Genomic DNA, 26,767 nt, shown 5'->3' with positions numbered 1-26,767 from the left:
GATAACAAACCTACACATGGGAGTTCAATGAGCTCTTACCAGTAGAACCGGTTTGGAGTGATTCTCTCATGGAGCAGCTGCCACCTTCTTCCAAAATCATTGGAGCTGTACAACTGTAAAACAAAAAGGGACAAACACGAAAGGTATCAGTACAAATTCTGAGATGCACCTATGCCTAAACTGCCCCGTTACCTTTGCCTTTTTAGGACTATGCTGAAGCCTTGGAGAAAATACAAGTATGTCATCAATGAATGATATATTGCGGCAATATGTTTAATTAATGAAGTAATATGATTTGATTTTCTGCGTGCCCATCACCTTACATCAATGGAAGGATGCTGATGACGATGAAATATGGTTTGACGTTCAGAGTTTCAGCATGTTGGTATAGTAACACGTTACTGCTGAAGTCTCCCTATTGTACGTTAATGATTTTTACTGGGATTGCCAAGAACAGGAGAGGGTGGTAGGGCCTAGTCCACACAGAAAGCCACAGAGTGAATTTTTGGTGTGTCCATTGATAACCTGTGGTCAGAGTATTACTGCAATGGCTTCTCTACCAGCTCTCATACCATTAACTGGTGTCCAATGATTTATCCTTGCCCTCTCCTATTTTTCATCTGCATGCTGCCCCTTGGCGACATCTTCCGAAGGCACAGTGTTAGTTTTCACAAGCACACTGTCAACACCCAGCTCTACCTCACCACCACTTCTCTCGACTCCTCCACTGTCGCTAAATTATCAGTCTGCTTATTCAACATCCAGTGCTGGATAAGCAGAAATTTCCTCCAATTAAATATTGGGAAGACTGCAGTCATTGTTTTCGGTCCCCACTCCAAGCTCTGATCCCTAGCTACTGACTCCATCCTTCTCCCTAGCAACAGTCTCAGATTAAGTCCATTTGTTCGCAGTCTTGGTGTCATATTTGACCCCAAGATGAGGTTCTAACCACATATTTGTGATGTCACTAAGGTTACCGATTTCCACCTCTATAACATCACCCAAACTCGCCTCTGTCCCAGCTCATCTGCTGCTGAAATGTGCATTCACACCTTTGTTACCTCCAGACTTGACTATTCCAATACACTCCTGGTGCTCATCTCCCTCATTCTATCCTCCGTAAACTTGAGGACACCCTCTGCTGCCCTTGTCTTAACTCTCACCAAGTCTTGTTCACCTATCACCCTCAACCCTGTGCTTGCTGACCCTAAATCAGCAACTGACCAGAAAATGTTGCGATTTCAAAATTCTCATCCTTGTTTGCAAATACCTCCATGGTCTCACCCCTCGCTATCTCTGTAATATCCTCCTACACCACAATCCTCCGAGATACCTGCATTCATCTAATTCTGGCCTCTTGAATACCTCTGCTTTTAATTGCTTCATCAGCCGTGGCTGTGCCTTCAGTTGCTTTGACCCTAAGCTCTCAAATACCCTCCCTAAACCTCTTTGCCTCTCTACTTCACTTTCCTCCTTTAAGACACTCCTTAAACCTGCCTCCTTGACCAAGCTTTTGGTCACCTAACCAATCACCTCCTTATGCAGCTCGGTGTCATATTTTGTTTTTTAATACTCCTGTGAAGTAGTTAAAGTGTTTAAATTTAAATATTTAAAGTATTAAATGCTCTGAAAAAAATGCTCTGATGGCATTGATAGGGACTTCAGTGCTGATTTTTTGACAGTCTTCACTGAGTCCAATAATCCAGCTCTTTTCCTGGAAGACATCCAGGTGATGGAGAATAAACTTGTTCTTAATGAAATGGTAACAAACCAATTGGACCAATGAGTATCTGAGTACGACCACAATCCTTTGTCACTCTGTGCGTCGGCTGAGAAGGTGGAAGTTGAAGCTTAGGCGATAGAATATATCGGTACAATACTCCATTCACCTGACAATGGCGACCCTTTGGTAAGTGCATCCACACCTATCCATCGACCAAAAGTAGCAGTCAAACGTTTCCAGAACCAGAGACAGAACTGAACCAGGCAAAGTCCACCGCTTCCATGTCAGAGGGTGCAGGCCTTTATCTGCTACACTGGGGTGAGTGGAATTTGAGGGAAAGCAAGATGTCGATCAACCACTTTCCTCACAACTTCCTGTCTTGCCGACACGATTATCTCCAGAGGCAGCGGCCCATGATTCCTCAAGACTTCACAAACCAGGGGCTGCAAGGACTCATCGCTCCAGATGTAAGGATAGGCAGGCAAAACCACCAAAAGGAACCAGGGTCAACTCAACAAACCAAGATGGAGAGCAGGGTGAATGTAAAGAAAGGGACAGATCCACAAAATCTAACCAGGAGAGAGAAACAATGGATCGAGAGAAGTATAACAGCAAGGAGAGGAGAAAGGTCAACTCTAGATCCAGATAAAATGACCATCCATTATACATTTAGGAGAACCAGATGTTGGGACTGACAGTGCACCAGGTACTGCAACTCTTACTGAAGACTAACCAAGTCAAAGCAAAGAAGTCCAAAGGGAGACTATTGATCTTCCAAGCCTCACAAGGACACGATCAGGGTGAGTCCTGAAGCCTCCAGACTGATTAAACCAATGGAGTCAGAGATTTGCAGGAAGAAGGGGTAGTATGTCAAAAGAAATGTAAAATATATGTGGACAAAAACTTGGGAGGGCATGTAGTATTCGGGTGTTCAGGGCTGAAAGGGTTAATGTTTGGGACTGGAGAAACAGTACCACCCACATGATGATGTAAGAGATAGTCACACGTCTAGGAGTCTATAACAAAAAAGCTCATGACTTAGACTGAGTTATACCTGTAGTCTCGTACCTCAGTAAATAGTTATGTTTATACCACAAACAGTTATTGTTCAGACATATCTATGTCTCTGCAACTGTTCCTTAGCCAGTCACAACCAACGTGCAACACCGCTCTCCATTGATGAGCCTGTATAATGGACACTCGTGAGCTACTCAACCACAAAGAGCCTAATCCCAGTTTCCACACTTGCAATTTACACTGTAGCAGAATGCCCCAGGGTAGCAATCAGGATGTTTACATCTGGCCAATGCTTCCTTCCCCTGGCCAGTGAGGCAGTGAAGCTCATTTGGCGCTCCCATGATCATTCTGGATGAGATTGATTAGCATGGCACAGACCACGGACCAGACATTGGTATTCTGCATTGAACAGCCCCACAACATTTAATATATCTCCATCCTGAAACTTAAAAGAAATATAATTCTCATATTTCAGAACTCTATCCTTTACTAAAATACTACTAAGCGAGCCTGCATCCTGTATATGCAATCATTTTATGCAATAAAGTCTCCACATCATCAATCAAATTCACCAGATTCATTTTAGAAATCAGTACAATTTACATAAATTTTACAGAAGAGCTCACAAGAAATGGATTAGGCGGTAACAGGTAGTAGTAAACAGGACTGATTGGGGATTTAGAATCTTATCTTCAAAGGTTTTAATATTATACATTCCAGAAGTGAAATTTCAACCTTGAAGGCTAGGACAAATTGAAAAAAAAAAACCCCGATGACTGGCTCAGGGGTCCTGGTACGTGATTAAAGCCACACCTGTGGCTCCCCATGCAGACAACATGCACACTTTGGGCAGCCCGCTCATGTAATTGATTTCTGCACACAGCCAGCGTCAAACGCACTGCTGAGCGGTCACATCCGGGCAGAAAGCGCAAAATCGTGGGAGGCTAGCACCACTTAACGCGGGCCTGTGTCTCCTGCCAACGCAAGGTGGCTGCTGATACCTGTCCGCACATGGCCACGTGTCCGTGTATGTGCAGAAACCCATCGCATCATTTGCAGGAGACACGGGTGCTGGTAATAACCTGACTGTGTTAGGAGCTTTCTCACAGTGGTTCCAGCAGTGATTGAAAACGTAAGGCTGCGGCATTTCTTAAGAAGCATTTTTGCAGGTTTTTTTATTTGTCTGTGTCAGTTCTCCGGTTACCTGACGCAATTTTCCAAAAAAATTAGCGCGGCATTTGGGCAGCCAATTGATTTCTCAGGGTCTGTATTACTTGAAATTGGCAAAACACAAATAAAAATAAAAACTGAGCGCAACACTGAAAGCTTAACAACGAAACAAGCAAAAGGGAAAAGAGTAAAGTGCAGGAAAAATAACCCAAATGGTGGCGAGTGAGATATTGAACCCGATAAAGATGGCGACTGCTAACTTGATCTGACTGTCAGCGCACAACTGCACTTGCCTGGCATTGGCTGGAAACATAGCTGTTACTTAAAGCTAGTCTGCACCTCTTCAAGGGGAGGTGGATTCTGGGTGGAGAAAGTGCTGGGGCTGTTCTATAAGAGAGTGTGATCTAGAAGAACAGTGGATGATGGCACACCATAGCAGAGAGCAGGCTCCAAGGTTTTCTGACGCTGCCTTAGTCAAGGAGGTGCAGAGAAGGGGACATGTCATCTATCTAAGGGTTCCAACCAGACAAACTCTCCAAAGCCAGCGGGAGCAGTGGTGGTCTATGCCAGGAGTGTAGCCCCGAGGACTTGTGCGGATGTGGCTTGCTCCTGAGGATCTTTCTTCCCCTCGTCATCCTCCCTCTTCCAGCAGCTTTTCCTTTTCTATGTAATCTCTGCTCACTCTGCCTGCCATGCTGCAGGCCAAGGGGGATAGATATAACTGCACTATTGGCTGGTAGCATGTGGGCTGAGCAGAACCCATGAAGTCGGGACCAAGGCTTTCACCAAGTGCAGTAGAATGAGAATGTTAGCGATGGAGAGCGTGGAGAGTTTAAGGGGTTGGACCATTCAAGTTGCAGTAGCTTTTTCAAAAAAAAAGATCTCATTGACCTGTTCTCCCCTCAGAACAACAGGGCAGCCATTCTGGAATTAAATACCCAAAACAACTGGGCTGCCCCAGCATGCATTTAGTACAGTGCCGGTAACAATTTTGATTATTATTGAAAATGGTCAACATTTCTGAAAAAAAAACAGATGCTGCTTGTGAAACAGCTAAGCTTTCCAGCAATTCCTTCAATTTACAAAAGTTTTGGAGTCAGGTTAAAATATCGATAGTTTCCTCGAGGGACAAGGTGGTTCATTTCTGCCTGGCATTTATATATATATATACATGTCTGTTAAGATTTCATTGCGTTTTATAACTCCGTGCAACAAACACTTGAGTTGATTAGTTTATCCCTGCACATTACGCACATTGTGCTAACAACATCCCCTTGACAATTGGGTCAAATTTACCACAGCCTCCCACACAGCACTCCTTCTAAATTGAATGGAGTGTGTAAACAGCATGATTGCGGCCACCTCGAATACTGACCTGAGATCTATGAGAACCGTGGCGTGGGTCTCAGGGCTGTTGATGTGGTTATGCTAGCTCCGCGTGAGACACAGTTTAAGTGTTGATAAGCTGTGCTGCTTACTCCACGCTGCTTCTATGTAAGTGCCACCTCTGTTGTCTTGTGAGCCGTGATTACTGAGGTCACTGGGCTACGACGTTAGAAATTGAATACTGCGGATGCCCGCTGTACTGAGGCCTTATCGTTTAGAACTAAACACCCGCGGTTATCACACTCTCCACTAGGGGATCAAGGTTGTCAACCCTCCATTTTTGTGTCAAACAACCGAGACTAGTCCAGTTGGGTAGAAAAGGCTGAATTTTATGCTGGTGTCGGTATCCCTGCACCCCCCACCCCCACACCCACCCACCCACCGACCCTGGCGTAAATGTCCAGGGATGAGCATTGCCCGCTAGGCCGGCTTGCCCCACAGCCATTTAATGGCCACCAGACAGTTGGCTGTCTTGAGATGGGACGTCCACTCCCATCGGGGTTGGGGGGTGTGGGGGGGGGTGGGGGGGGGGGGGGGGGTGGCGGGGATTTCTCACCTTCCCAGCATTCCCCCCCCCCCCCCACCAGGAGTAGTGGCTGTCGCTGGGACTGCAACAGCGCGGGAGGAAAGTGAGCTGTGATGGAGCCGGGAACGAAGGTGAGTCCAGGGTCTCTCTCTGAGGTCAGGTTGTCAGGTCCTGATGAGGCAGGCAATGTGGCTGGGGGTGGGGGGTTGTGGTAGACAGGACTTGGGGAGAAGGAAAATAGAGGGATGAGGGCCTTTTTGGGAGAGGGTGGGCGGGGGGGAGTTGTTCCCCAAGTAAAGCACAAGGGGGCCACCCTAAAGGAGGCAACCCATACCCACTTGACTGGCCAAGAACCTGCCCAGTGGATTGTACGCTTGGTGCTGGCTTTGCCCCTGCCGTGGGTAAGATTCCCAGCGACAGCAGAAGGAGGCCTCAATTGGCTGTCAGGCAGGCGGGTAAAATTGCCAGGGGTTGGGGGGGGCGGTGGTGGTGGGGGGGTGCTGCGGTGGGCTGGGCCAGTAGGTGCTGGGAACAGTGCCCCATGGCATGGTGCCCAATTTTATGATCCCCTCCTCCTGCCCCTGGGGGCAGGTTGGCAGGTGGGGGAAGTGGGCGGGAGGGGGTGGTGGCATAAAAGTCTGTTTGCATTAAAATCGATGTGAAAGGCAATGCACTTGGAGGTTGGGCCGTTGGAGGGAATGTGGAGTAGAACGGTTCACAGCAGGAGGTCACGTATGGAATATCCCCATGCAGAGCAACCAAGTAAGAGATGCAAGATTTAGAAACACAGAAACATAGAAACTAGGAGCAGGAGGAGGCCATTCAGCCCTTCGAGCCTGCTCCACCATTCATTATGATCATGGCTGATCATCCAACTCAATAGTCTGCTCCCGTTTTCTCCCCATATCCTTTGATCCCTTTCGCCCCAAGGGCTATATCTAACACCTCCTTGAAAACATACAATGTTTTGGTCTCAACTACTTTCTGTGGTAGTGAATTCCCACAGGCTCACCACTCTCTGGGTGAAGAAATTTCTCCTCATCTCAGTCCTAAATGGTCTACCCCATATCCTCAGACTGTGACCCCTGGGTCTGGACTCCCCCACCATCGGGAACATCCTTCCTGCATCTACCCTGTCTAGTCCTGTTAGAATTTTACAGGTTTCTATGAGATCCCCCCTCATTCTTCTGAACTCCAGTGAATATAATCCTAACTGACTCAATCTCTCCTCATATGTCAGTCCTGCCATCCCAGGAATCAAAAACAAAAAAACTGCGGATGCTGGGAATCCAAAACAAAAACAGAATTACCTGGAAAAACTCAGCAGGTCTGGCAGCATCGGCGGAGAAGAAAAGAGTTGACGTTTCGAGTCCTCATGACCCTTCGACAGAACTAGTTCTGTCGAAGGGTCATGAGGACTCGAAACGTCAACTCTTTTCTTCTCCGCCGATGCTGCCAGACCTGCTGAGTTTTTCCAGGTAATTCTGTTTTTGTTTTTTATCCCAGGAATCAGTCGGGTAAACCTTCGCTGCACTCCCTCTATAGCAAGAACATCCTTCCTCAGATAAGGAGACCAAAACTGCACACAATATTCCAGGTGTGGTCTCACCAAGGCCCTGTATAATTGCAGCAAGACATCTCTGCTTCTGTACTAGAATCCTTTCACTATGAAGGCCAACATACCATTTGCCTTCTTTACTACCTGCTGCACCTGCGTGCTTACCTTCAGCGACTTTGGGGCAGGGAGATGAATAGTTCTGCAACACCTGCAATACCACACTGCACCCCCACACCCCAACATACCCCCACACCCCAACACACCCCCATACCCACCCCCACACACCCCCACACCCCCAACACACCCCCCACACACCCCCACACCCCCCACACACCCCCACACACCCCCACACAGCCCCACACACCCCCACACACCTCCACACACCTCCACACCCCCCCACACCCCACCACACATCCCCCACACACCCCCACACACCTCCACACACCCCCACACACCCCCACACCCCACCACACACACCCACACACCCCACACACCCCCACACCCCACCACACACACTCAACACACCCACACACTCCTCCACACCCCCCCACACCCCCCACACACCCCCACACACCCCCGCACACCTCCACACACCCCCACACACCCCCAACCCTCAGGAAGGCTAGAGAGTTTGTATGGGGACCAATTAAAATTTGATGTGAGCCCTTGTCTAGCTCTCCTTAGATGCGAGCTGTGACTGTGTAAAGCATTCGCGCCTCTGAATCAGAAGGTCATGGGTTCAAGTCCCACTCTCGGCACGAGCAAAAATCAAGGTTGACACTGCCAGTGCGGTACTGGTGAGGTGTCATCTATCAGATCAGGCATTTCATCGAGGCCCCATCTGCTCCCTCAGATGAAAGTAAAAGATCCCATGGTCATATTTAAAAGAAGAGCAGCAGAGGTTCTCCTGGCCAACATTCATCCCTCAACCAACCTCACTAAAACAGACCGCCTGGCCATTATCACATCGCTGTTCGTGGGGCCTTGCTGTGTGCAAATTGGCTGGCACGCTTCCTACAACAGTGACTGCACTTGAAAACTTTCTTGACTGTAAATTGCTCTGGGGCGTCCTTAGGTGGCAAAAGGCGCTATATAAATACAAGTCCTTCTGTTCCTTCTTTTAAACCTTTTCCCTCTCCCTCCTTTTTCTCGGAAGGATTTTCTCAGGCTGGAATATGTTTCTGCAGTCTCTAACCAGTCTTCCTACCCGATTACATTTGGCATTGTGCCCAAAGAGTTAGCAGCAGCAGGCTGTCTTCGTCAATGGGGCTGCTACTAAAATGTGGAATTCCTCAGCCACTTTCTTTCTCACCCCGAGAACGATTTACAAATTAAGAATTTTTACGGGGGCCTGAACTTTTCGTTCGTCAGGCGCGCATACTCGACAGGCTCGAGGGCAGATGGGAAGCGGGGCCCCTGACCATGATCAGCCCCTGACCGCGATTTGACCCAGGCTGGCCAGCTAACAGCCAGCCAGTGTGGAACGCGCGTTGAGAAATGGTCAGCGCTGCCGGTGGGGATGGGAAGAGGGCGGGCGTCGATGTCACTGCGGGTGCTGGGTGAGCGCTTCCAGTGAGCTCCCTGAAGGCAGACAGAGGGCTGCGGGCCTCCACAGAATAAACCAAACGACAAAAATGCTGCAAAGTATGTCCATGCAGCACAATCAGGCACCTGAAAGCAAACCTCATAAAAGAAAACCAGTCCCCAGGTATCTCTCTTTATTTGATTTCCTCATGGAGATTTCATCCCACCCCGGATCCAGGTTTGAGCAAAAATGTAAAGGCCGCCTGGCTGATTGGCTCATCCGCCAGTCGTAAAAGTGGACGGGCCACAAAACATCAGTTTCAATTGCCTCCTTAAAGGGCTTAACTGTCGGCAGGCGCTCTTCCGACTACTGCGCCCGCCTGTCAAGTGAGACATCGCACGAGCGCGCGTTGACGAGGGGACACTCATGCAACATCGTCTCGCACTACTTTGTAGCCGGACAGGTCAGGCGTGCACCCACCCACGGGATGTAAAATTCTGGCCTAAGTGTTTTTGGTTGAGGTTTGCCCGAAAGAGAGTAGATTCTCCAGGCAGACCTCTGCTGGATGGACCACTCATTGGGAGACGAGAGTTGCCTTAAATGTGACAAGAGCAGTTGGAAATCATGCCTGACAAATTTATTAGAATTCTTTGAGGAGGTAACAAGCAGGATAGATAAAGGGAAACCAGTAGTTGTAATATATTTGGATTTCCAAAAGGCATTTGATAAGGTACCACACGTAAGGCTACTTAATAAGATAAGAGCCCATGGTGTTGGGGGTAGCATGGATAGAGGATTGGCTAACTAATAGAAGACAGAGAACTGGGATACGGGGGGGAGTATTTTCAGGATGGCAACCTGTAACTACTAGACTGCTACAGGGATCAGTGCTGGGGCCACAATTATTTACAATATATATTAATGACTTGGATGAGGGAAGTGAATGTACTATTGCCAAGTTTACAGATGACACAAAAATAGGTGGGAAGGCAAGTGGTGAGGATGATACAAAGAGCCTACAGACAGATATAGACGGGTTAAATGAGTGGGAAAAAACGTGGCAGATGGAATATAGTGTGGGAAAGTGTGAAGTTATGCACTTTGGCAGGAAGAATAGAGGAGTTGAATATTATTTAAATGGTGAAAGACTGAAGAAAGCTGCAGCACAGAGGGATTTGAGGGTCCTCGTGTATGAATCCCATAAAACTAACATACAAGTCCAGCAGGTAATAGGGAAGGCAAATGAAATGTTGGCCTTCATTTCAAAGGGAATGGAGAATAAAAATAGGGAATTCTTGCTAAAACTATACAAGGCACTAGTTAGAACACACCTAGAATACTGTGAACAGTTTTGGTTCCCTTATCTAAGGAAAGATATACTGGCATTGGAGGCAGTCCAGAGAAGGTTCACTAGGTTGATCCTGGGTATGGAGGGATTTTCCTATGAAGAGAGATTGAGTAAGTTGGGCCTGTACTCATTGGAGTTTAGAAGAATGAGAGGCGACCTTATTGAAACATACAAGATTCTTAGGGGGCTTGACAGGGTAGATGCTGAGAGGTTGTTTCCCCTTGTGGGAGAGTCCAGGACCAGAAGGTATAATCTCAGAGTAAGGGGTTGCCCACTTAAAACAGAGATAAGGAGGAATTTCTTCTCTCAGAAGGTAGACAATCTGTGGAATTCTTTACCACAGAGGGCTGTAGAGGCTGGGTCATTAAGTATATTCAAGGCTGAGATAGATTTTTAATCAGTAAGGGAATCAAGGGTTATGGGGAAAAGGCAGGAAAGTGGAGTTGAGGATTATCAGGTCAGCCACGATCTCAGTGAATGGCAGAGCAGACTCGATGGGCTGAATGGCCTACTTCTGCTCCTACATCCTATGGTCTTATGATTTTGCACAGATCCCAAACTATTGCCAGTGCCTGGTAAATCAGGAGACATCCAGCACATTGGCATTGATAAATGTCTTTGATCTCTGCAAGTCTTTAAAGGGAGTCTTTTTAAGAATCAATGCAGACACCTGGCATTAGTCAGCTAAGGTGTCACAAAGGTTGGGAGCGTCAATCAGTACCAGCAGCCGTCTGGAAATGTGGAGCACTTGCCTTGGACAGCGAGAGTCAGGGCTGTGACATTGAGTAAACAACCATCTGAAGCAACCTAATGTGCTCTGTATTGTGTCACAGAAGTCACATTGATTTTCTTTTTATTTGTTCGCGGGTTTTGCTAGCAAGGTCTGCGTTTATTGCCCATTCCTCATTGTTCCTTGAGAAAGTGGTGGTGAGACGCCTTCTTGAATCACTGCTAGAGTTCATGTGGTGTAGGTACACCCATGGTGCTGTTAGGGAGCTCCAGGAGTTTGATCCAGTCATAGTGAAGGAACAGTGATATACTTCCAAGTCAGGGTGTTGTGTGACTTGGCCGGGGTGGGGGGGGTTGGTGTGGAGGACCTTGCAGGTGGTGGTCTTCCCATGTGTCTGCTGTCCTTGGTGTTCTAGACTGCACTGGAGCGTCAACTTTGATTTTTTTGCTTAAGGCTCGGATTTCGGCACGACAGAAGGTTTCCCCGTCGTTGTAAAAATCCCAGAAATGACTGAAAATTCAAAGTCCCGTCCCCGAACCTGGCATTTCCCATCTTCGCGGGGTCAGGAGTAGAGTGAGGCCGGGGTTTGCACATGCACAGGTCGTGGGAGCAGCCAGTCACTTAAATCACCAGCTGCCTCCACTGAAGTGGGATTTTGGAAGAACAGGAGCGTGGAATCCGGAGTGTGCAGATTAGAACAGCTAAGAGGAAACTTGAACTTGGTAGATACTTATGGTGCCCCTTTAGAGAGGTAAGGTACCCCTTTGGATAGGGTTCTGGGTCACCTTTGGGAAAGGTAAGGCACTCTTTGGGATTGTTAAAAGTGAACATGTTTATGAGCTTGTTACACACAAAGTCATTGGAACTATCAAGCTGTGAAAGAGGTGTCCTGCTGTCCAGGGAATATCTAGCAGACAAGGGAATGTCCAGAAACTGTCCAGCTGTCAAGGAAATATTAAGGAGCTGACCGGTTGTGAAATCTGTCAAAGCTGTCCAGGAAGTGTCAAATTTGTAAAAGTTACCCTGGAAGTGTCAAAGGTGTCAAGGAACTGTCCAAGGGTACTAGGTGAGGTGACATGAAGCGGATAAGGGCAAAAGGGTGGTGGGAAGGCATGGGTCAGCATGAGTTGGCGCTAAGGTGGCATGGGGGTATGAGGGCAATGGGGTGGGTAGAGGGGCACTAAGTTGACTTGGGAAATGGGCTATGGGTAGGGGGCATGGGTTGGCAATAAGTTGGCATGGATGGGGCATAGGGAGTGTGTGGGGGGTGAGGGGGTGAGGAATGAGGGCTGGAGATATTTTTTGTTTTATTATCATTATTATCAGGCAGGTCTTGGGCCTAGCCCACCCCTAAACCCGGCAGCCTACACATTCGTTCCGGGATAGCCCGCACTGACTCCTGAAAGCCACCCCGCTGCCCTTGCCTCCGACCTCCCCCCCCTGCTGCCCCTCTCCCGTGGCCCCCACCCCATCTCGCACAACCCACCCCCACAACGCTGTGACCTCCACCCTGTGATCCCCCATACTGCTCTCACTCACTTTTGGCCTGGGATCCCACGCGATCCTGGGGCCTTTGGTGGGTGCGCTACCGGCAGCTACCACTGCTCCTGGTGGCGCTGATGGGCAATGGAGAACGACCAGCCTCTGATTGGCTGGCAGCTCTTGGCAGGCAGGATTCCTGCCACTGGGGGAAGGCCCAATGGCAGCCTCTGAAGTGCCTGAGGGCACCTAAAAGCATCGGAGCTCCCCTATAGAATGGCAGGGTTAGGGTTGAGGTTGTTCTCTAACCGCTTGTTCCCCGATTATTGGGCGAGACCCCTGTCAATCCAACTATCTGGCTTCCTTCTCCATAAATGCGGCCTGAGAGTTTCCAACATTTCTGTCCAACACAGTTGCTCCTAACACACAGTGAAGTCATCATAATGCTCTTCTTGTGGTAACAATTCAAAAGAATGATATTGATAATGCATTAAAAGATTCATTTCTACCCTGTAGTATCGAAACACTGAGACAGTTTAAAGATATAATTGCCAGAAGCCTGCAAAGTACATCTGTTTGAAACACTAATGTTATATAAATACACTTTCCACTGAGAATAGGCAGCAGCCTCCCAGCTACAATGTTATGAAGCAACTGTTTTGCTACCAACTTAAATATGGGAGAAAATCCTATTATTATTATTAAAACTGACACTGATTACAGCACAGTCTGCATTGACAGAAAGAAGTCGATCTAGTCTATGATTACGCTCCTGCATTCATATATAATAAAAACACTGGCACTAAGCTGTTAGAGTCTAAAGGTTTCTCTTCCCTTCCCTGGGCTGACCAGTTTTCAAAGCTTTTGATTCATGCCATCTCCCCTTGATGTCCAAACAGCATTACCATCGCTGATTCCCCAACAACCAACATCCTGGGGGGGGTTGCCATTGATCCAACTGGACCAGCTTTATAAACACTATGGTTACAAGAGAAGGTCAGACACTGGGAATTCTGCAGTGAGTCACTCAGCTCCTGGCTTCCCAAAGCCTGTCGACAAAATTTAAGCCAGGAGTGTGACAGAACACTCTTCATTTGCCTGGATGAGTGCAGCTCCAGCAGCATTCAAGATGCCCGGCACCATTCAAGACAAAACAGTGCGCTTTACTGGCGCCCCATCCACCACATTAAACAATCACACTCTCCAGCACCACAGTGGCAGAAATGTGTACTATCTACAGAATGCAGTGCCGCAACTTGCCAGGGCTTCTTCGACAGCATCTTTGAAACCCGTGACTTAGAGGGAGAAGGGTAACAGATACATGGGAGCACCACCGTTCTTCTCCGAGTCACTCACCATCCTGACTTGGAAATATATCGCCGTTCCTTCACCGTCGCTGGGTCAAAATCCTGGAACTTTCTTCCTAACAGCACTGTGGGTGTACCTACACCACATGGACTGCAGCGGCTGAAGAGGATGTCTCACCAGCACCTTCTCAAGGCCAATTAAGGATGGCCATTAAATGTTGGCCTCGGAGCTTGGAGCTCCGCCGCCTCTTTCAAAATCTTCCACTTCCACTCTGTTATTTTGGGCCTAAGCCTTTAACATGGCATCGGATCAGTGGGGCCAAAGCGTTGACCCCCTTCCAGTTGCTGCTGATGGACCTTAAAACACCGAATCTTATGTGGCATCTGCTCTCGTTCTTTGCTTGTTTGAAAAAAAATCTTGGTGATCGCCTCCACGAAATTTCTTATGCTTTCATCCCTTCTCCTAATTTGTCCGCTTTACATCCAGGGTTTTAAAATCTCTCAATGATTATCTTATTACAATTACCTTTCTTATTGAGAAATCAAGGTCGTTGTTGAAAAGACCGGGCCCTGCCCAAGGGGGAGTAGAAGAGGAGAGGCAAAGCAAACAAAAAGCAGTGACTGACAACACTAAATCAGGGTCCAATAGACTGTAGATTACTTCCCTAAACAGCTCCCTGTCATTCACCATTAAGCATGTTCTCTACAACAGCGTCTTCAGCTATGTGTTCCCAGCTTGCACTCAGTGCCGTAATCATAATGCACGAGATGGAATCTGCTAAAGTTAAAGTGACCAGTCTCTGTCACAAAATGTGAAATGGATTCACCTGCTTAAATTATAAGGCTCCAGGTTTCCAGGGATTTCTCAATGAGACAGAGTTGACCCGTCAAACTACATTTTATGAACATTTTTTTAAACCACATGTCTGTTCTGCTCTGTAAGACAAATTACTCATGAGTTTTTTTTGAAGATTGAAAGCTGAATCATGTGCCTCTTGAAATGCCTCAACTAAAGACTCAAATGTTGTCTGCACTTAAGTAAAGGTACAAAATGTTCTACAATGGATGCAAATTATTTGGGCATTTCTGAAAAAAATACATTCATAATTTGTGCAAGATGAAAGATATGAAGGTAGATTTTCCTCGGTCTTGGATGTGTTAAAAACAGCATTCACTAGGCACAGGGTAGGGAGAAAAGAGGGAGATAAACATAATACCAGGTCTCTGCCCTCTTCCTGCTGCCCGCAGATTTCCTGAGGCTTCCCCAAAATGTCTAACTGGGCCTGCCCCAGTCCTAAGTTCAGGACCAGCAAAGTTATTTTGATGACTGTGGCAAACCTTGTACAGAGCAAAAGATTGTATTTGTGAGATATTCCTTTAAATCCAAAGTGAAACGAGACAGAATTCTGTAAAGGGTGTAATTGGAATTCCTGGCTATGAGGTCATTAGTCTACTGAGAAGTGAGACTTCAACAAAGGTTGCTACGAGGATGAAAGCTCAGGGGGAAAAAAAGGCTAATGAAAGCTAACGGGATGGTATCATGTTTAACCTGTGTGCCGCAGCAGGATCCAGTTCTAGAACTCCGAGTGTGCTTAGGAGCAAGCAAAGCTCTTTCTGTGAAAAGGTCAGTTTAATGTTTGGCATTAAGAAACATAGGACTGGAGAAGCTCTTGATGAGGCAACATACAAGTGAACTAAAAGGGACAGCAAACTAAAAGTGGTGTGAATTTCTCACGAATGCTAAAGAGCTGAGTCTTTGTATCAGAGGACCAGGCCGTGGACTGTGTGTGTTGGTTGGTCGGCTGGAAAGGAACTCTGGAAAACAACGCCATCAGGACAGATGAGACCCGAAGGCACTTTGTCAGTGTTAGCCGCATGTGGTGAACTCGGATAGAATACAGCCGCCGGTCAATCGACTTGAAGGTCAAATTCATTGAGTGGGAAGAGTGAGAAACCCTATATACTGGAGGACGAATTGGAAAGACAGTGAGATTGCACATTTGTGCAGGGAGTGATGAGAGTATTTGTAATTTTGTGAGGCATATCTTGTTGTATCAACTATTTAAACTGAAATTAACCTTTTCAAGTGAAAAACCGTTCTTCTGTCAATGCTTAATTTTATGTTGATTTTGGGTTTGACTGTTACAGTTCTAAAAAGTGAAACATTGTCCATTGATTCCATTCCTTAGAGTCGTTTGGGGATTGCTTTCTTTTCAGTTATTGGTCTCTATGGGGATCATAACATTCCCAAGGCAGCAAGGAAGGCTTCAGGCCTCCTGGCTCATTTTCCAGTTAGTCCACTTGTTGATCATTAAAAATGTCAGGTGCAGTGGTCTTTCTCTGGATAGTCCTGGTAGAGGGTCTGAGGAACTCCTGAGGAAGAACATGCAGGCAAGTTAAGAAAAAATATTCTAAAGAACCCCCAAGACAATTTGAGGCATATTGGCTACCACCCTCGAGCAGAAGGCCTCGACTCAGAGGCCTGCAGCTGTGCTCACATATTCTGTTTAAATGGGCCTGCAGGTTAAGGTTTGGGTCGTTCTGTATATGTGAGTACATGGATTTTTAAAAATTCATTTGTGAGACTTGAGTGACGAAGGTCAGCGTTTGTTGCCCATTCCTAATTGCCCTTGAGAAGATGGTGGTGAGCTGCAGCCCATGTGGTGTAGGTAACACCCACAGTGCCGTTAGGGAGGGAGTTCTAGGATTTTGACCCAGTGACAGTGAAGGAACGGCCGATATATTTCCAAGTCGGGATGATGAGTGGCTTGGAGGGGAACTTGCAGGTTTGTGGTGTAGTCACGCATCTGCTGCCCTTGTCCTTCTAGGTGGAAGAGATCATAAGATTGAAGGGATTGTTGAAGGAGGCCTGGCAAGTTGCCGCAGTGCACCTTAGAGATGGTACACACTTGCTGCCACTGTGTGTCAGTGGATGTTGAAAGTAGTAGATGGGTTGTCAATCAAGTGGGTTGCTTCAGAGCTCATACAGACTCTTCTCTCTCCACAGATGCTGCCAGACCTGCTGAGTTTTTCCAGCATTTTCTGTTTTTATTTCAGATTTCGAGCATCTGCAGTATTTTCTTATATGTTTATATGGCTAGTTCACTTAAGTTTTTGGTCACTGATAACCCGTAGAATGTTGATGGTGAGGGTTCAGTGACGCTGACACTATTGGACGAGGGGAGATGGTTAGATTCTCTCTTGTTGGAGATCGTCATTGGCTGGCACTAGAAAATTACTTGCTACTGATCAGCCCAAGCCTTAATGTTTTCCAGGTCTTTCTGCATGCGTGTACAGACTGCTTCATTATCTAAGGAGTTGCAAATGGTATTGAACACTGCGATCATCAGTGAGCATCCCCTGGTCTGACCTTATAATGTCATTTTTGAAGCAGCTGAAGGTGGTTGGGCCTAGGACACTACCCTGAGGGACTCCTGCTGCAATTTTCTGGAGCTTCCACCAACCAAATGTTACACCCTTGTTCAAAAAAGCAAGCAAAGTTAAGCTCACCAGGTCAGTCAGTTTAACCTCGGTGGTAGAAACAACAACTCAAAATTCAGTCAGATGGACATGTGTGTACTAATTAAGGAAAGCCAGTACTGACTTGTTAAGGAAAAAGTCATGTTTGACTAAGCTGCTCTGATTGTTTTGATGAGGTAACATACGGTGTTGAAGAGGGTAATGTGGTTGATATGTACATGGGCTTCCAAAAGGCATTTGATAAAGTGCCATATATAACAAGTTTGTCAGCAAAGTCATAACCCATGGAATAAATGGGACAACAGCTACAAAGTTGCCTGAGTGACAGGAGACAGGGTAGTGTGCACAGTTGGTGAAAGATAAACAGCAGGGTCCCTGTGAGGACCCATATTTTTCTTGATATACATTAATGATCAAGGTTTGGGTGCACAGGGCACAATTTTCTGATTTTTCTGATGAAAACAAAACCTGGAAGTATTATGAACTGTGAAGAGGATAGTGACAAACTTCAAGAGGACAGAGAAATGCAGGCTGATAGAATGGGTGGACAAGTGGCAGCTAAAAGTGCAGAGAAGTGTGAAGTAGAAGGACAATTAAGAGAAGTAACATAAAATGAAGAGTACAATTCTAAAGGGGTGCAGGAGTAGAGGGACCTGGGGGTATATGGGCACAACCATTGAAGGTGGCAGGGCAGGTTGAGGGAGCAGATAATAAAGCATATGGGATTCCGAGCTTTATAAATAGGGGCACAGAGTTTAAAAGGAAGAAAGTTACAAACCGGTATAAAACTAGCCTGCATTATGTACAGTTCTGGAAATCACACCCTGGGAAGGATATGAAGACATTAGAGAGAGTGCAGAAAATATTCACAAGAATTGTTCCAAGGATGAAGAACTTCAGTCATGTGGCTGGATTGGCAAAGCTGTTCTCCTTGGAGAAGAGAAGATTTGTTAGAAGTGTTCAAGATCATGAGAGGTCTGGCGAGAGTAGATAGGGATAAACTGTTCCCATTGGAGGGAGGATCAAGGACCAGAGAGCACCAAGTTAAGACGTTGACAAAAGAAGCAATAGTGACCGTGAGGAAAAACATTTTTTAGACAGCGAGTGGTTAGGATCTGGAATGCACTGCCTAAGAGTGTGGTGAAGGCAGATTCAATCGAGGCATTCAAAAGGGAATTAGATCATTGTCTGAAGAGAAGAATTTGAAGGGAAACAGGGAAAAAGGCCGGGGAGTGGGACTAGGCAAATTTCTCTTGCAGAGAGGTGCGACGGACACAACACAAACAGACTGACTCGCCTCCCCTGTGCTGTAATCATTCTATGATTCCGATTCTAACCATAACAACCTTCCTTTGTGCTAGGTGTGACTCCAGCCAGCGGAGAAAATTTCTCCCCCTCCTCACCACCCGAATCCCACTGACTCCAATTTTACTAGGCTTACTTGATGTTGCACAAGGTCAAATTCTGCGATGATGTCAAGGGCAGTCACTCCCACCGCACCTCTGGAACTCAGCTCTTTTGTCCATGATTGGACCAGGGCTGTAGTGAGGTCTGGAGTCAAGTGTTAGCATCAGTGAGCAAGTTATTGTTTGGTGCTGCTTGATAGCACCGTCAACAGCCTCTTCCATTACTTTGCTGATGATTGAGAGTAGACCAATGTGCCGGTTATTGGCCAGATTGGATTTGTCCTGTTCTTGTGAAGAGGACACTTTCTCATATTGCCAAATAGCTGCCATAGATGTCGCTGAACTGGAACAGCTTGGCTGGGTTGTGGGGGTGGGATGGGGTGGGGGGGGGGGGGTAGGGGAAGTGCAGGGGGGGATGTTGGTGGCGTGGCTAGTTCTGGAGCACAAGTGTTCACCACGAGAGCTGGGATGTTGTTAGGGATGGGCTACAGAAAGATAAAACGTGGGCTCCCCAAAGGGTCCCGGTGAGGATCCCTGCTTTTCTTGGTATATATTGACGACCAAGATTTGGGTGCACAGGGCACAATTTTCTGATTTTTCTGACTATATCCTTAACTGCCTTTACTATATCCAGTGCCTTCAGCCATTTCTTGAATTGCATGAGCTGAAGATTGGGATCTGTGATGCTGGGGACTTTAGGATGAAGCTGAACTGGAATTGCCCTCTTGGCACACACCAGCCGAAGGTGGTTGCAAATGCTTCAGCCCTTATCTTTTGAACTGACAATGCTGGCCTGCTCCCACTTATTGTGTATGCGAATAGCTGAGCAAGTGGTTGGGGTGTGGATTGGTGTCTCCATGTAATTGGGTGTGATTATGTGGTAGTCATGCTCAGGGCATTTGTTCCAATTTTGTTTCTAATATGCTGCCCGTTTGCTGAATAACTCAAGTTTTGTCAGCTTGCGTTTAACGCAGAGTCACATTGAACTGTTTCAATTAGGCTATTGATAAAAAGCTCGAGGAGCCAGATATAATCACTGGACAGTATGTGCAATTCCTTAATTAGGCTACAAACAAATCTGTACATGTAGGGGAAGGATTTTACCTCATCGGCCAGGCCCAGGAGCGGCCGTGAAACTGACCACTGGCTCTGACCGCAATTTCATGCAATTTCCAATGAACGGCCAGCCAGCATGAATCAGGCACTGAAACGCTGAGCAGTGCCTGGGTAGGAGGGCGAGCCTGGAAGTCAGTGCAGGCGCGGAGGAGTGCACAATGAAGACCCCCTGAAAGGCAGAGAACTGCCTCAAGAAGCTGAAGGTTTCTAACATTCACAGCGTCACAGAATCACACAGTGCAGAAGAGGCCCTTCGGCCCATCGAGTCTGCACCGACATGTGAGAAACACCTGACCTACCTACCTAACCCCATTTACCAGCACTTGGCCCATAGCCTTGAATGTTATGACGTACCAAGTGCTCATCCAGGTACTTTTTAAAGGATGTGAGGCAACCTGCCTCCATCACCCTCCCAGGCAGTGCATTCCAGACTGTCACCACCCTCAAAAAATTTTTCCTCAAATCCCCCCTAAACCTCCTGCCCCTCACCTTGACCTAATGTCCCCTCCTGATTGACCCTTCAACTAAGGAGAACAGCTGCTGCCTATCCACCTTGTCCATGCCCCTCATAATCTTGTACACCTCAATCAGGTCAGCTGTTTCATCCCAGGTAACATCCTGGTGAATCTCCTCTGCACCCCCTCCAGTGCAATCACATCCTTCCTATAGTGTGGCGACCAGAACTGCACACAGTACTCCAGCTGTGGCCTCACTAAGGATCTATACAACTCCAACATGACATCCCTACTTTTGTAATCTATGCCTCGATTGATAAAGGCAAGTGTCCCATATGCCTTTTTCACCACCCCACTAACATGCCCCTCCGCCTTCAGAGATCTATGGAAACACACGCCAAGGTCCCTTTGTTCCTCAGAACTTCCTAGTGCCATGCCGTTCATTGAATACTTCCTTGACAAATTAATCCTTCCAAAGTATATCACCTCACACTTTTCAGGGTTAAATTCCATCTGCCACTTATCTGCCCATTTGACCATCCCATCTATATTCAAAATAAAGATTTTAAAATTAAGGTAAACATGTCCCTGCTCATGTGACTCTGTCACGCGAGCAGGGACATGTTAAAAATGAGATTTGAAATTCTTATTTTATTTTTTAATTAACATCGGAAACCTCATCCCACCCACTGTGGATGAAGTTTCCTCAAAAATCCAAAGACCACTTGGCCTTTTTGCCCTCCTGCCAATGCTAAGGTTGGACGGGCAAGGAAAAATTCACTTTAATTAATTTCTTAATGGGCTGAACAGCGGTCTTAATTGTCAGCGGGCGTGCTGCCGACTCCCGCCTGCTCCTGCCGACCGACATGTCGCGCGCTATTTCACGCTCGTGCTTGTTGGGCACGCGCCCCCCCCTCACCGAGCTGAAAATCCAGCCCATGAGCACGAACATCCAAGTAATTAAAAAGTCCTTGGACTGGTCCAGAGCAAGACAGGCCCCAAGGAAACACATGAACTGAGACCGATTCAATCGAATGGCATTGGACTAGACACGCTGGTAACAATAACGCAGCAACAGCCTTATTGGACTATTTTTATAACATTTCCATTCAAAGTCAAGCAGTTACAGATCCACCAGGGGTTCTCAAATGTTTAGTGTTAATTGACCCCTTACCCTAACACAATATGCAGTTCTTTCTCCCCAGCATGCCAGCTGTACTGCTGCAGCGTTAAAAAAAATTAAATTACAATTTAAATTTCTGCCCTGCTGAAATGTATTTTTCACTGATGAAGATAATAGTTTTGTTCTCTCATTAGCACTGACGGCAGTTGATTTAATAAACTCTTGCTCATTAACTGATATGTAAATTCGATCAAAGCACTTTCTGGTTAGCTTTCATTTAATGAGCAGCCTTTGATTGCAACTTTTATTGACACTGTTTGTAAAGTTGATGAGAGCATCAAAATGGCAACATACAGAAGAGAATTGGCATTTCATCCAACACAGCCATTGACATAACTGGAGAATGAACTTAAATAGTTTTCGGTGTGATCACTGTGGTCATTCCTTATGGCTTCCCCAGTCGATGTATAGTTAGTAACAGCGAAACTAATCAATTAACAACTACATTTATCACCTTCAGTGCTGGCAAATGGGCATTTGGTTTAATGGCACTCTGATAGCACAGCATTCTGTCACTTCTGCACTGGAGAGTCAGCTTTGGTTATGGCCAGGACTTTCCCCTTGGCGATTTGGGGGAGGGGCCCGCTCGCCGAGGGGAAAATGACACGGGATGACATCAGGAGGAATCCCCGGCGTCTTCCCAATCCCTTTCAATTTTCAGGAAGGCGGGCGGACAGCGAAATCAGCTGTCCACCCGCCGACCTGTCAATGGCCAACTGAGGCCATTGACAGGCTAGTTAAGATAATTAAAGACCTGCCCGTCCAACCTTAAGGCTGGTGGACAGGCCAGGAGCCCCAGCGGGTTCCTGATTATACATGAAACCTCAATCCACTGGCGGGAAGAGGTTTCATGTCCGTCTTTTTAAAAATGTAACAAATTTTAAGTGTTTATTATTAACATGTCCCATCTTGTGTGACATTGTCACATGAGGGGGACATGTTAATAATTTTAATATTTTTCTATTTTTAGATTTTACTTACCTGTCACGAATCTCCCTGAGACAGGACTTGGCCTCAGGGAGCACTAAACAGCGCACTTGGACATCCCTCCCTTCCCACCCCCCACTCCGCATAGGAAGTTCATAGCGTTTCCCGTCGGGGACACCGCCAGTTGGGCCTTAATTAGCCTGCCCACTCAAAATGGCGGCGGGCCCCGTTTCGGTGGTGGGGGTCGGCTGTCCGCCCGCCATCCGAGAGTAAAATTCTGCCCTATGTGTTCAAGCCCTTCCGACTTGGGGTACAGCAGAAGGGAAGAAAGTGAAGAGTTGGGCCAGAATTGGGTGCGTGGGGCTGCTGGCATTGGTACAGGGCTGGAGGAGGCTGCAAAGGAAGGTATCACCGAGACAAAGGATGCGTTTGAAGATGACGAAGAGAGTCCTGAAGTGGGAGGCCGTGGGTGTCACCGAGGTTGAGAGGGATGAGCGATGGGCTCTTCTGTGGGTTCTTCAACTCTATGGGCGGAACCATCCCAGAATTACACTGAGCGCGGGCGTGAAAAACATTTTACCCACCGACCACAATGGTGGGTTTTCATAAGAACTAGGAGCAGGAGTAGGCAATTCAGCCCCTCAAGCCTGCCCCGTCATTCAATACGATCATGGCTGATCTCATTTTGGCCTCAACTCCAATTTCCCACCCTCTCCCCATAAACTTTCAACCCGTTACTAATTAAAAATCTGTCTATCTCCTCCTTAAATTTATTCACTGCATCCACTGCACCCCGAGGTAGTGAATTCCACAGATTCACGACCCTTTGAGAAAAGTAATTCCTCCTCATCTCTGATTTAAATCTATCACCCCTTAGCCCAAAACTATGGCCTCTCATTCTAGAATGCCCCACAAGGGGAAACATCCACTCCACGTCTACTTTGTCCATCCCCTTTAGCATCTTATATACCTCAATTAGATCTCCTCTCATCCTTCTAAACTCTAGCGAGTATAGACCTAAACTGCTCTATCTCTCCTCATAAGACAGGACCCACATCTCTGGAATCAATCTAGTGAACCTCCTCTGAACTGCCTCCAATGCAACTACATCCTTCCTCAAGTAAGGGGACCAAAACTGTGCACAGTACTCCAGGTGCGGTCTCACCAATGCCTTGTACAGTTGCAACAACACTTCCCTATTTTTATACTCTATTCCTATAGCAATAAATGCCAAAATTCCATTTGCCTTCCTTATTACCTGCTGTACCTGCACACTAGCTTTCAGCAATTCATGCACAAGGACACCCAGATCCCTCTGCATTGAAGCATTCTGAAGTTTCTCTCCATTTAAATAATAAGTCACCTTTTTATTCTTCCGACCAAAATGGTTGGCCTCACCCTCACCCACGTTAAACTCCATCTGCCAAATTTTGGCCCATTCACCTAACCTGTCCATATCCATTTGTAACTTTCTTATTTCTTCACTGCAACTTACTTTCCCACCTATTTTGGTGTCATCAGCCATATCGTGCCATATCATCCACTTCCCACCTCATTAATTATGCAGCCACAGGAAACACACCTCTGAATCGTCCGCCATGCCATTACTTCACTGTTTCCTCATTCCAGGCGCCATATCAAACTGCAGCCACACACGCATTTCTCAATGTTTGCAGCGGTGGACTGCTCCAGTGAAGGCATGGTCCTGAAAGCCCGGAAACATTCAATGACCCATCACTGAAATGCCTTTTAGAGATCCACTGTGATGTCCTTCACCCCCACTCTGGCTGCAACTCCAGCAATCTCACCATTCTAGCTCGGGAGGCGGTGGCAGTGGTGGTCAGTGCCAACGCTGCAAAGAAGAGGTTGGCCATCCAGTGCAGAAAGAGGATGAATGATCTCATCCATGCCACCAGGGTAAGGCAACCATCTCATCACTCTAAACTCACACAATCACAAGCCCATCACACATTCACTGACATCTCACTCACTGCCAGCTCAAGGGACATCACCACTCATCCCCTCACACACACCCTCACATCTCCATCTGGTCTCATCTCCTCTGGAGGCTGCCCCCTCAGCCCTCACCATCTTGCACAGATCAGCATGTGCCCCCACACGCACACCCTGGGATACCCTTCTTCCCCAGTGCAGCCCTCACTCTGCAGCCTCTTCCCTTGCCTGAGGCCTCTCTCCCCCTTCGCAAGCAAGGCCTAGCCCTGCAGCCACTCAAAAGCCACCCACACCTGGTAGGTAGAGACGTGCCCGTGAGCACCCCCCTGCGAGACTTTCTCAGGGTAGCGTCCTCAGCCCAACCATCTTCAGCTGCTTCATCAATGACCTTCCTTCCATCATAAGGTCAGAAGTGGGGATGTTCGCTGATGATTGCACAATGTTCAGCACCATTCGCGACTCCTCAGATACTGAAGCAGTCCATGTCCAAATGCAGCAAGACCTGGACAATATCCAGGCTTGGGCTGACAAGTAACATTCGCGCCACACAAGTGTCAGGCAATGACCATCTCCAACAAGGGAGAATCCAACCATCGCCCCTTGATGTTCAATGGCACTGAATCTCCCACTATCAACATCCTGGGGGTTATCATTGACCAGAAACCAAACTGGACTAGCCATGCAAATACTATGGTTACAAGGGCAGGTCAGAGTCTAGGAATCGTGCTATGAGTAACTCACCTCCTGACTCCCCTAAGCGTGTCCACCATCTAAGAGGCACAAGTTAGGAGTGTGATGGAATACTTCCCGCTTGCCTGGATGAGTGCAGCTCCCACAACACTCAAGAAGCTTGACACCATCCAGGGCAAAGCAGCCCGCTTGATTGGCACCCCATCCACAAACATTCACTCCCTTCACCACTGATTCACGGTAGCAGCAGTGTGTACCATCTACAAGATGCACTGCAGGAATTCACCAAGGCTCCTTCGACAGCACCTCTCAAACTCACAACCACTACCATCTAGAAGGACAAGGGCAGCAGACACATGGGAACACCACCACCTGGAAGTTTCCCTCCAAGTCACTCACCATCCTGATTTGGAAATATATCGCCGTTCCTTCACTGTTGCTAGGTCAAAATCCTGGAACTCCCTCCCTAACAGCACTGTGGGTGTACCTACACCACATGGACTGCAGCGGTTCAAGAAGGCAGCTCACCACCGCACAAAAAAAAAGTGATGTGGTGCTGTCTGCAAAGCCTGGTGCTGATGACCACAAGTGCTGCCCGAAGCAAGGTAGGCAAACAAATCTTGAAGTCCCAAGGGAAGTGCAGCTCACCAGGTGCATGTTGCTCATGTACGGATGTGAAACATGTCAGCTATAACGCCAACATGCCCAGATAATCCAGCACCTGGGTAATCCATTCTAAATGCTCACTATGGTGTGCTTTAAGTTATAGGCCATCCACAAAAAATCTGGGGTCCAGAAATTGAACATTGTTTTTTGCCCATATTTCCGGTAAAAATGCACTCAAAAAGGGCCAATTTTGTAGGGCTATGTCTCATTCCCCAATGACACCTGAATGATGCCTCATGCCATATTGACCTCGAACACTATTCAAGAGGCTGCCTTAAAGAGACGGTAAACCCATTACACATGAGAAGCTTAATGATCTTCAAAGAAAGCATGAGATTTTCATTGTAGTGATATCAACATCACAAAAATTTTCAAGGTTCTTTAAAAAACGGGTGATTCGCTCCTCCAGAATCTACTATCCAGGCTGTGAAGATGAGAGAACTTTACAGCATTCATAGTTCTCATGATGACCTTTATGGCTTTGCTAAAGCTCTAGTGATTACACGATTCATCCTTAATTAGCAGTGTGCCACTCACTGAACACCTTTGCGACATAATGCGCCAGTGACATCAATCACTGGAGCTCAGGCAGGGACCCCGGTAGCTCTTCGAAAGAAAAGATCAATACATGTCTTCGTCAAAAAGGAGCAGGAATTTACTGAACCTGCTCAGACAGAACTGAGGAATAACAGGACACCAGCTACATAAATTGGCAAATGAAACAAGTGTTAAGACAGGTAGCCACATACAAAAGGAAGCACAGTCAGAAAACATGGAACGTGGTTAAAAAAAAATAGGGAGAAGGTAACAGTTTCAGAGGAACAGACAATGAAAAAGATTCATCAGGAAAAGAATGGAGCTGAAGAGAAACAGATGGATGCAGACTGGGAATCTGTGTCTCAAGTGTCTTCTTCATTCAACTAGACCATCCTGTGGAACTTTTGACTCCTTTACTTAAACAGAGATGCTTTCTCCTTTAAAAACATACTTCAACATGGTTGTCATCAATTGCAGCCAACACCAATCCTTCTTTCAAGTCGGATTCATCCAAGTGGACAGGACAAAATCCCCTGTCAATATTCAGCACTGACAATTTTTGGTGACTCTTTCCACTGCTAATGG

At 46.9% G+C, this 26,767-nt stretch overlaps 1 protein-coding gene across 1 annotated transcript in view; it reads right to left on the bottom strand.

The window, feature by feature from the left end:
• Positions 1–26,767, bottom strand: part of LOC121289704 (VPS10 domain-containing receptor SorCS1-like) — a 409,049-nt gene that overhangs the window by 265,742 nt on the left and 116,540 nt on the right. Inside the window, exon 15 of the mRNA XM_041209328.1 lies at positions 40–113. Coding sequence (XP_041065262.1) covers positions 40–113 — 74 coding nt within the window. The remainder of the gene's footprint in view (positions 1–39; positions 114–26,767) is intronic.

Source organism: Carcharodon carcharias, chromosome 17 (assembly GCF_017639515.1).
Source record: "Carcharodon carcharias isolate sCarCar2 chromosome 17, sCarCar2.pri, whole genome shotgun sequence".
Lineage (NCBI taxonomy): Eukaryota > Metazoa > Chordata > Chondrichthyes > Lamniformes > Lamnidae > Carcharodon > Carcharodon carcharias.
Note: the sequence above shows the minus strand (reverse complement) of the source record. Positions and strands in the feature narration are given on the sequence as shown.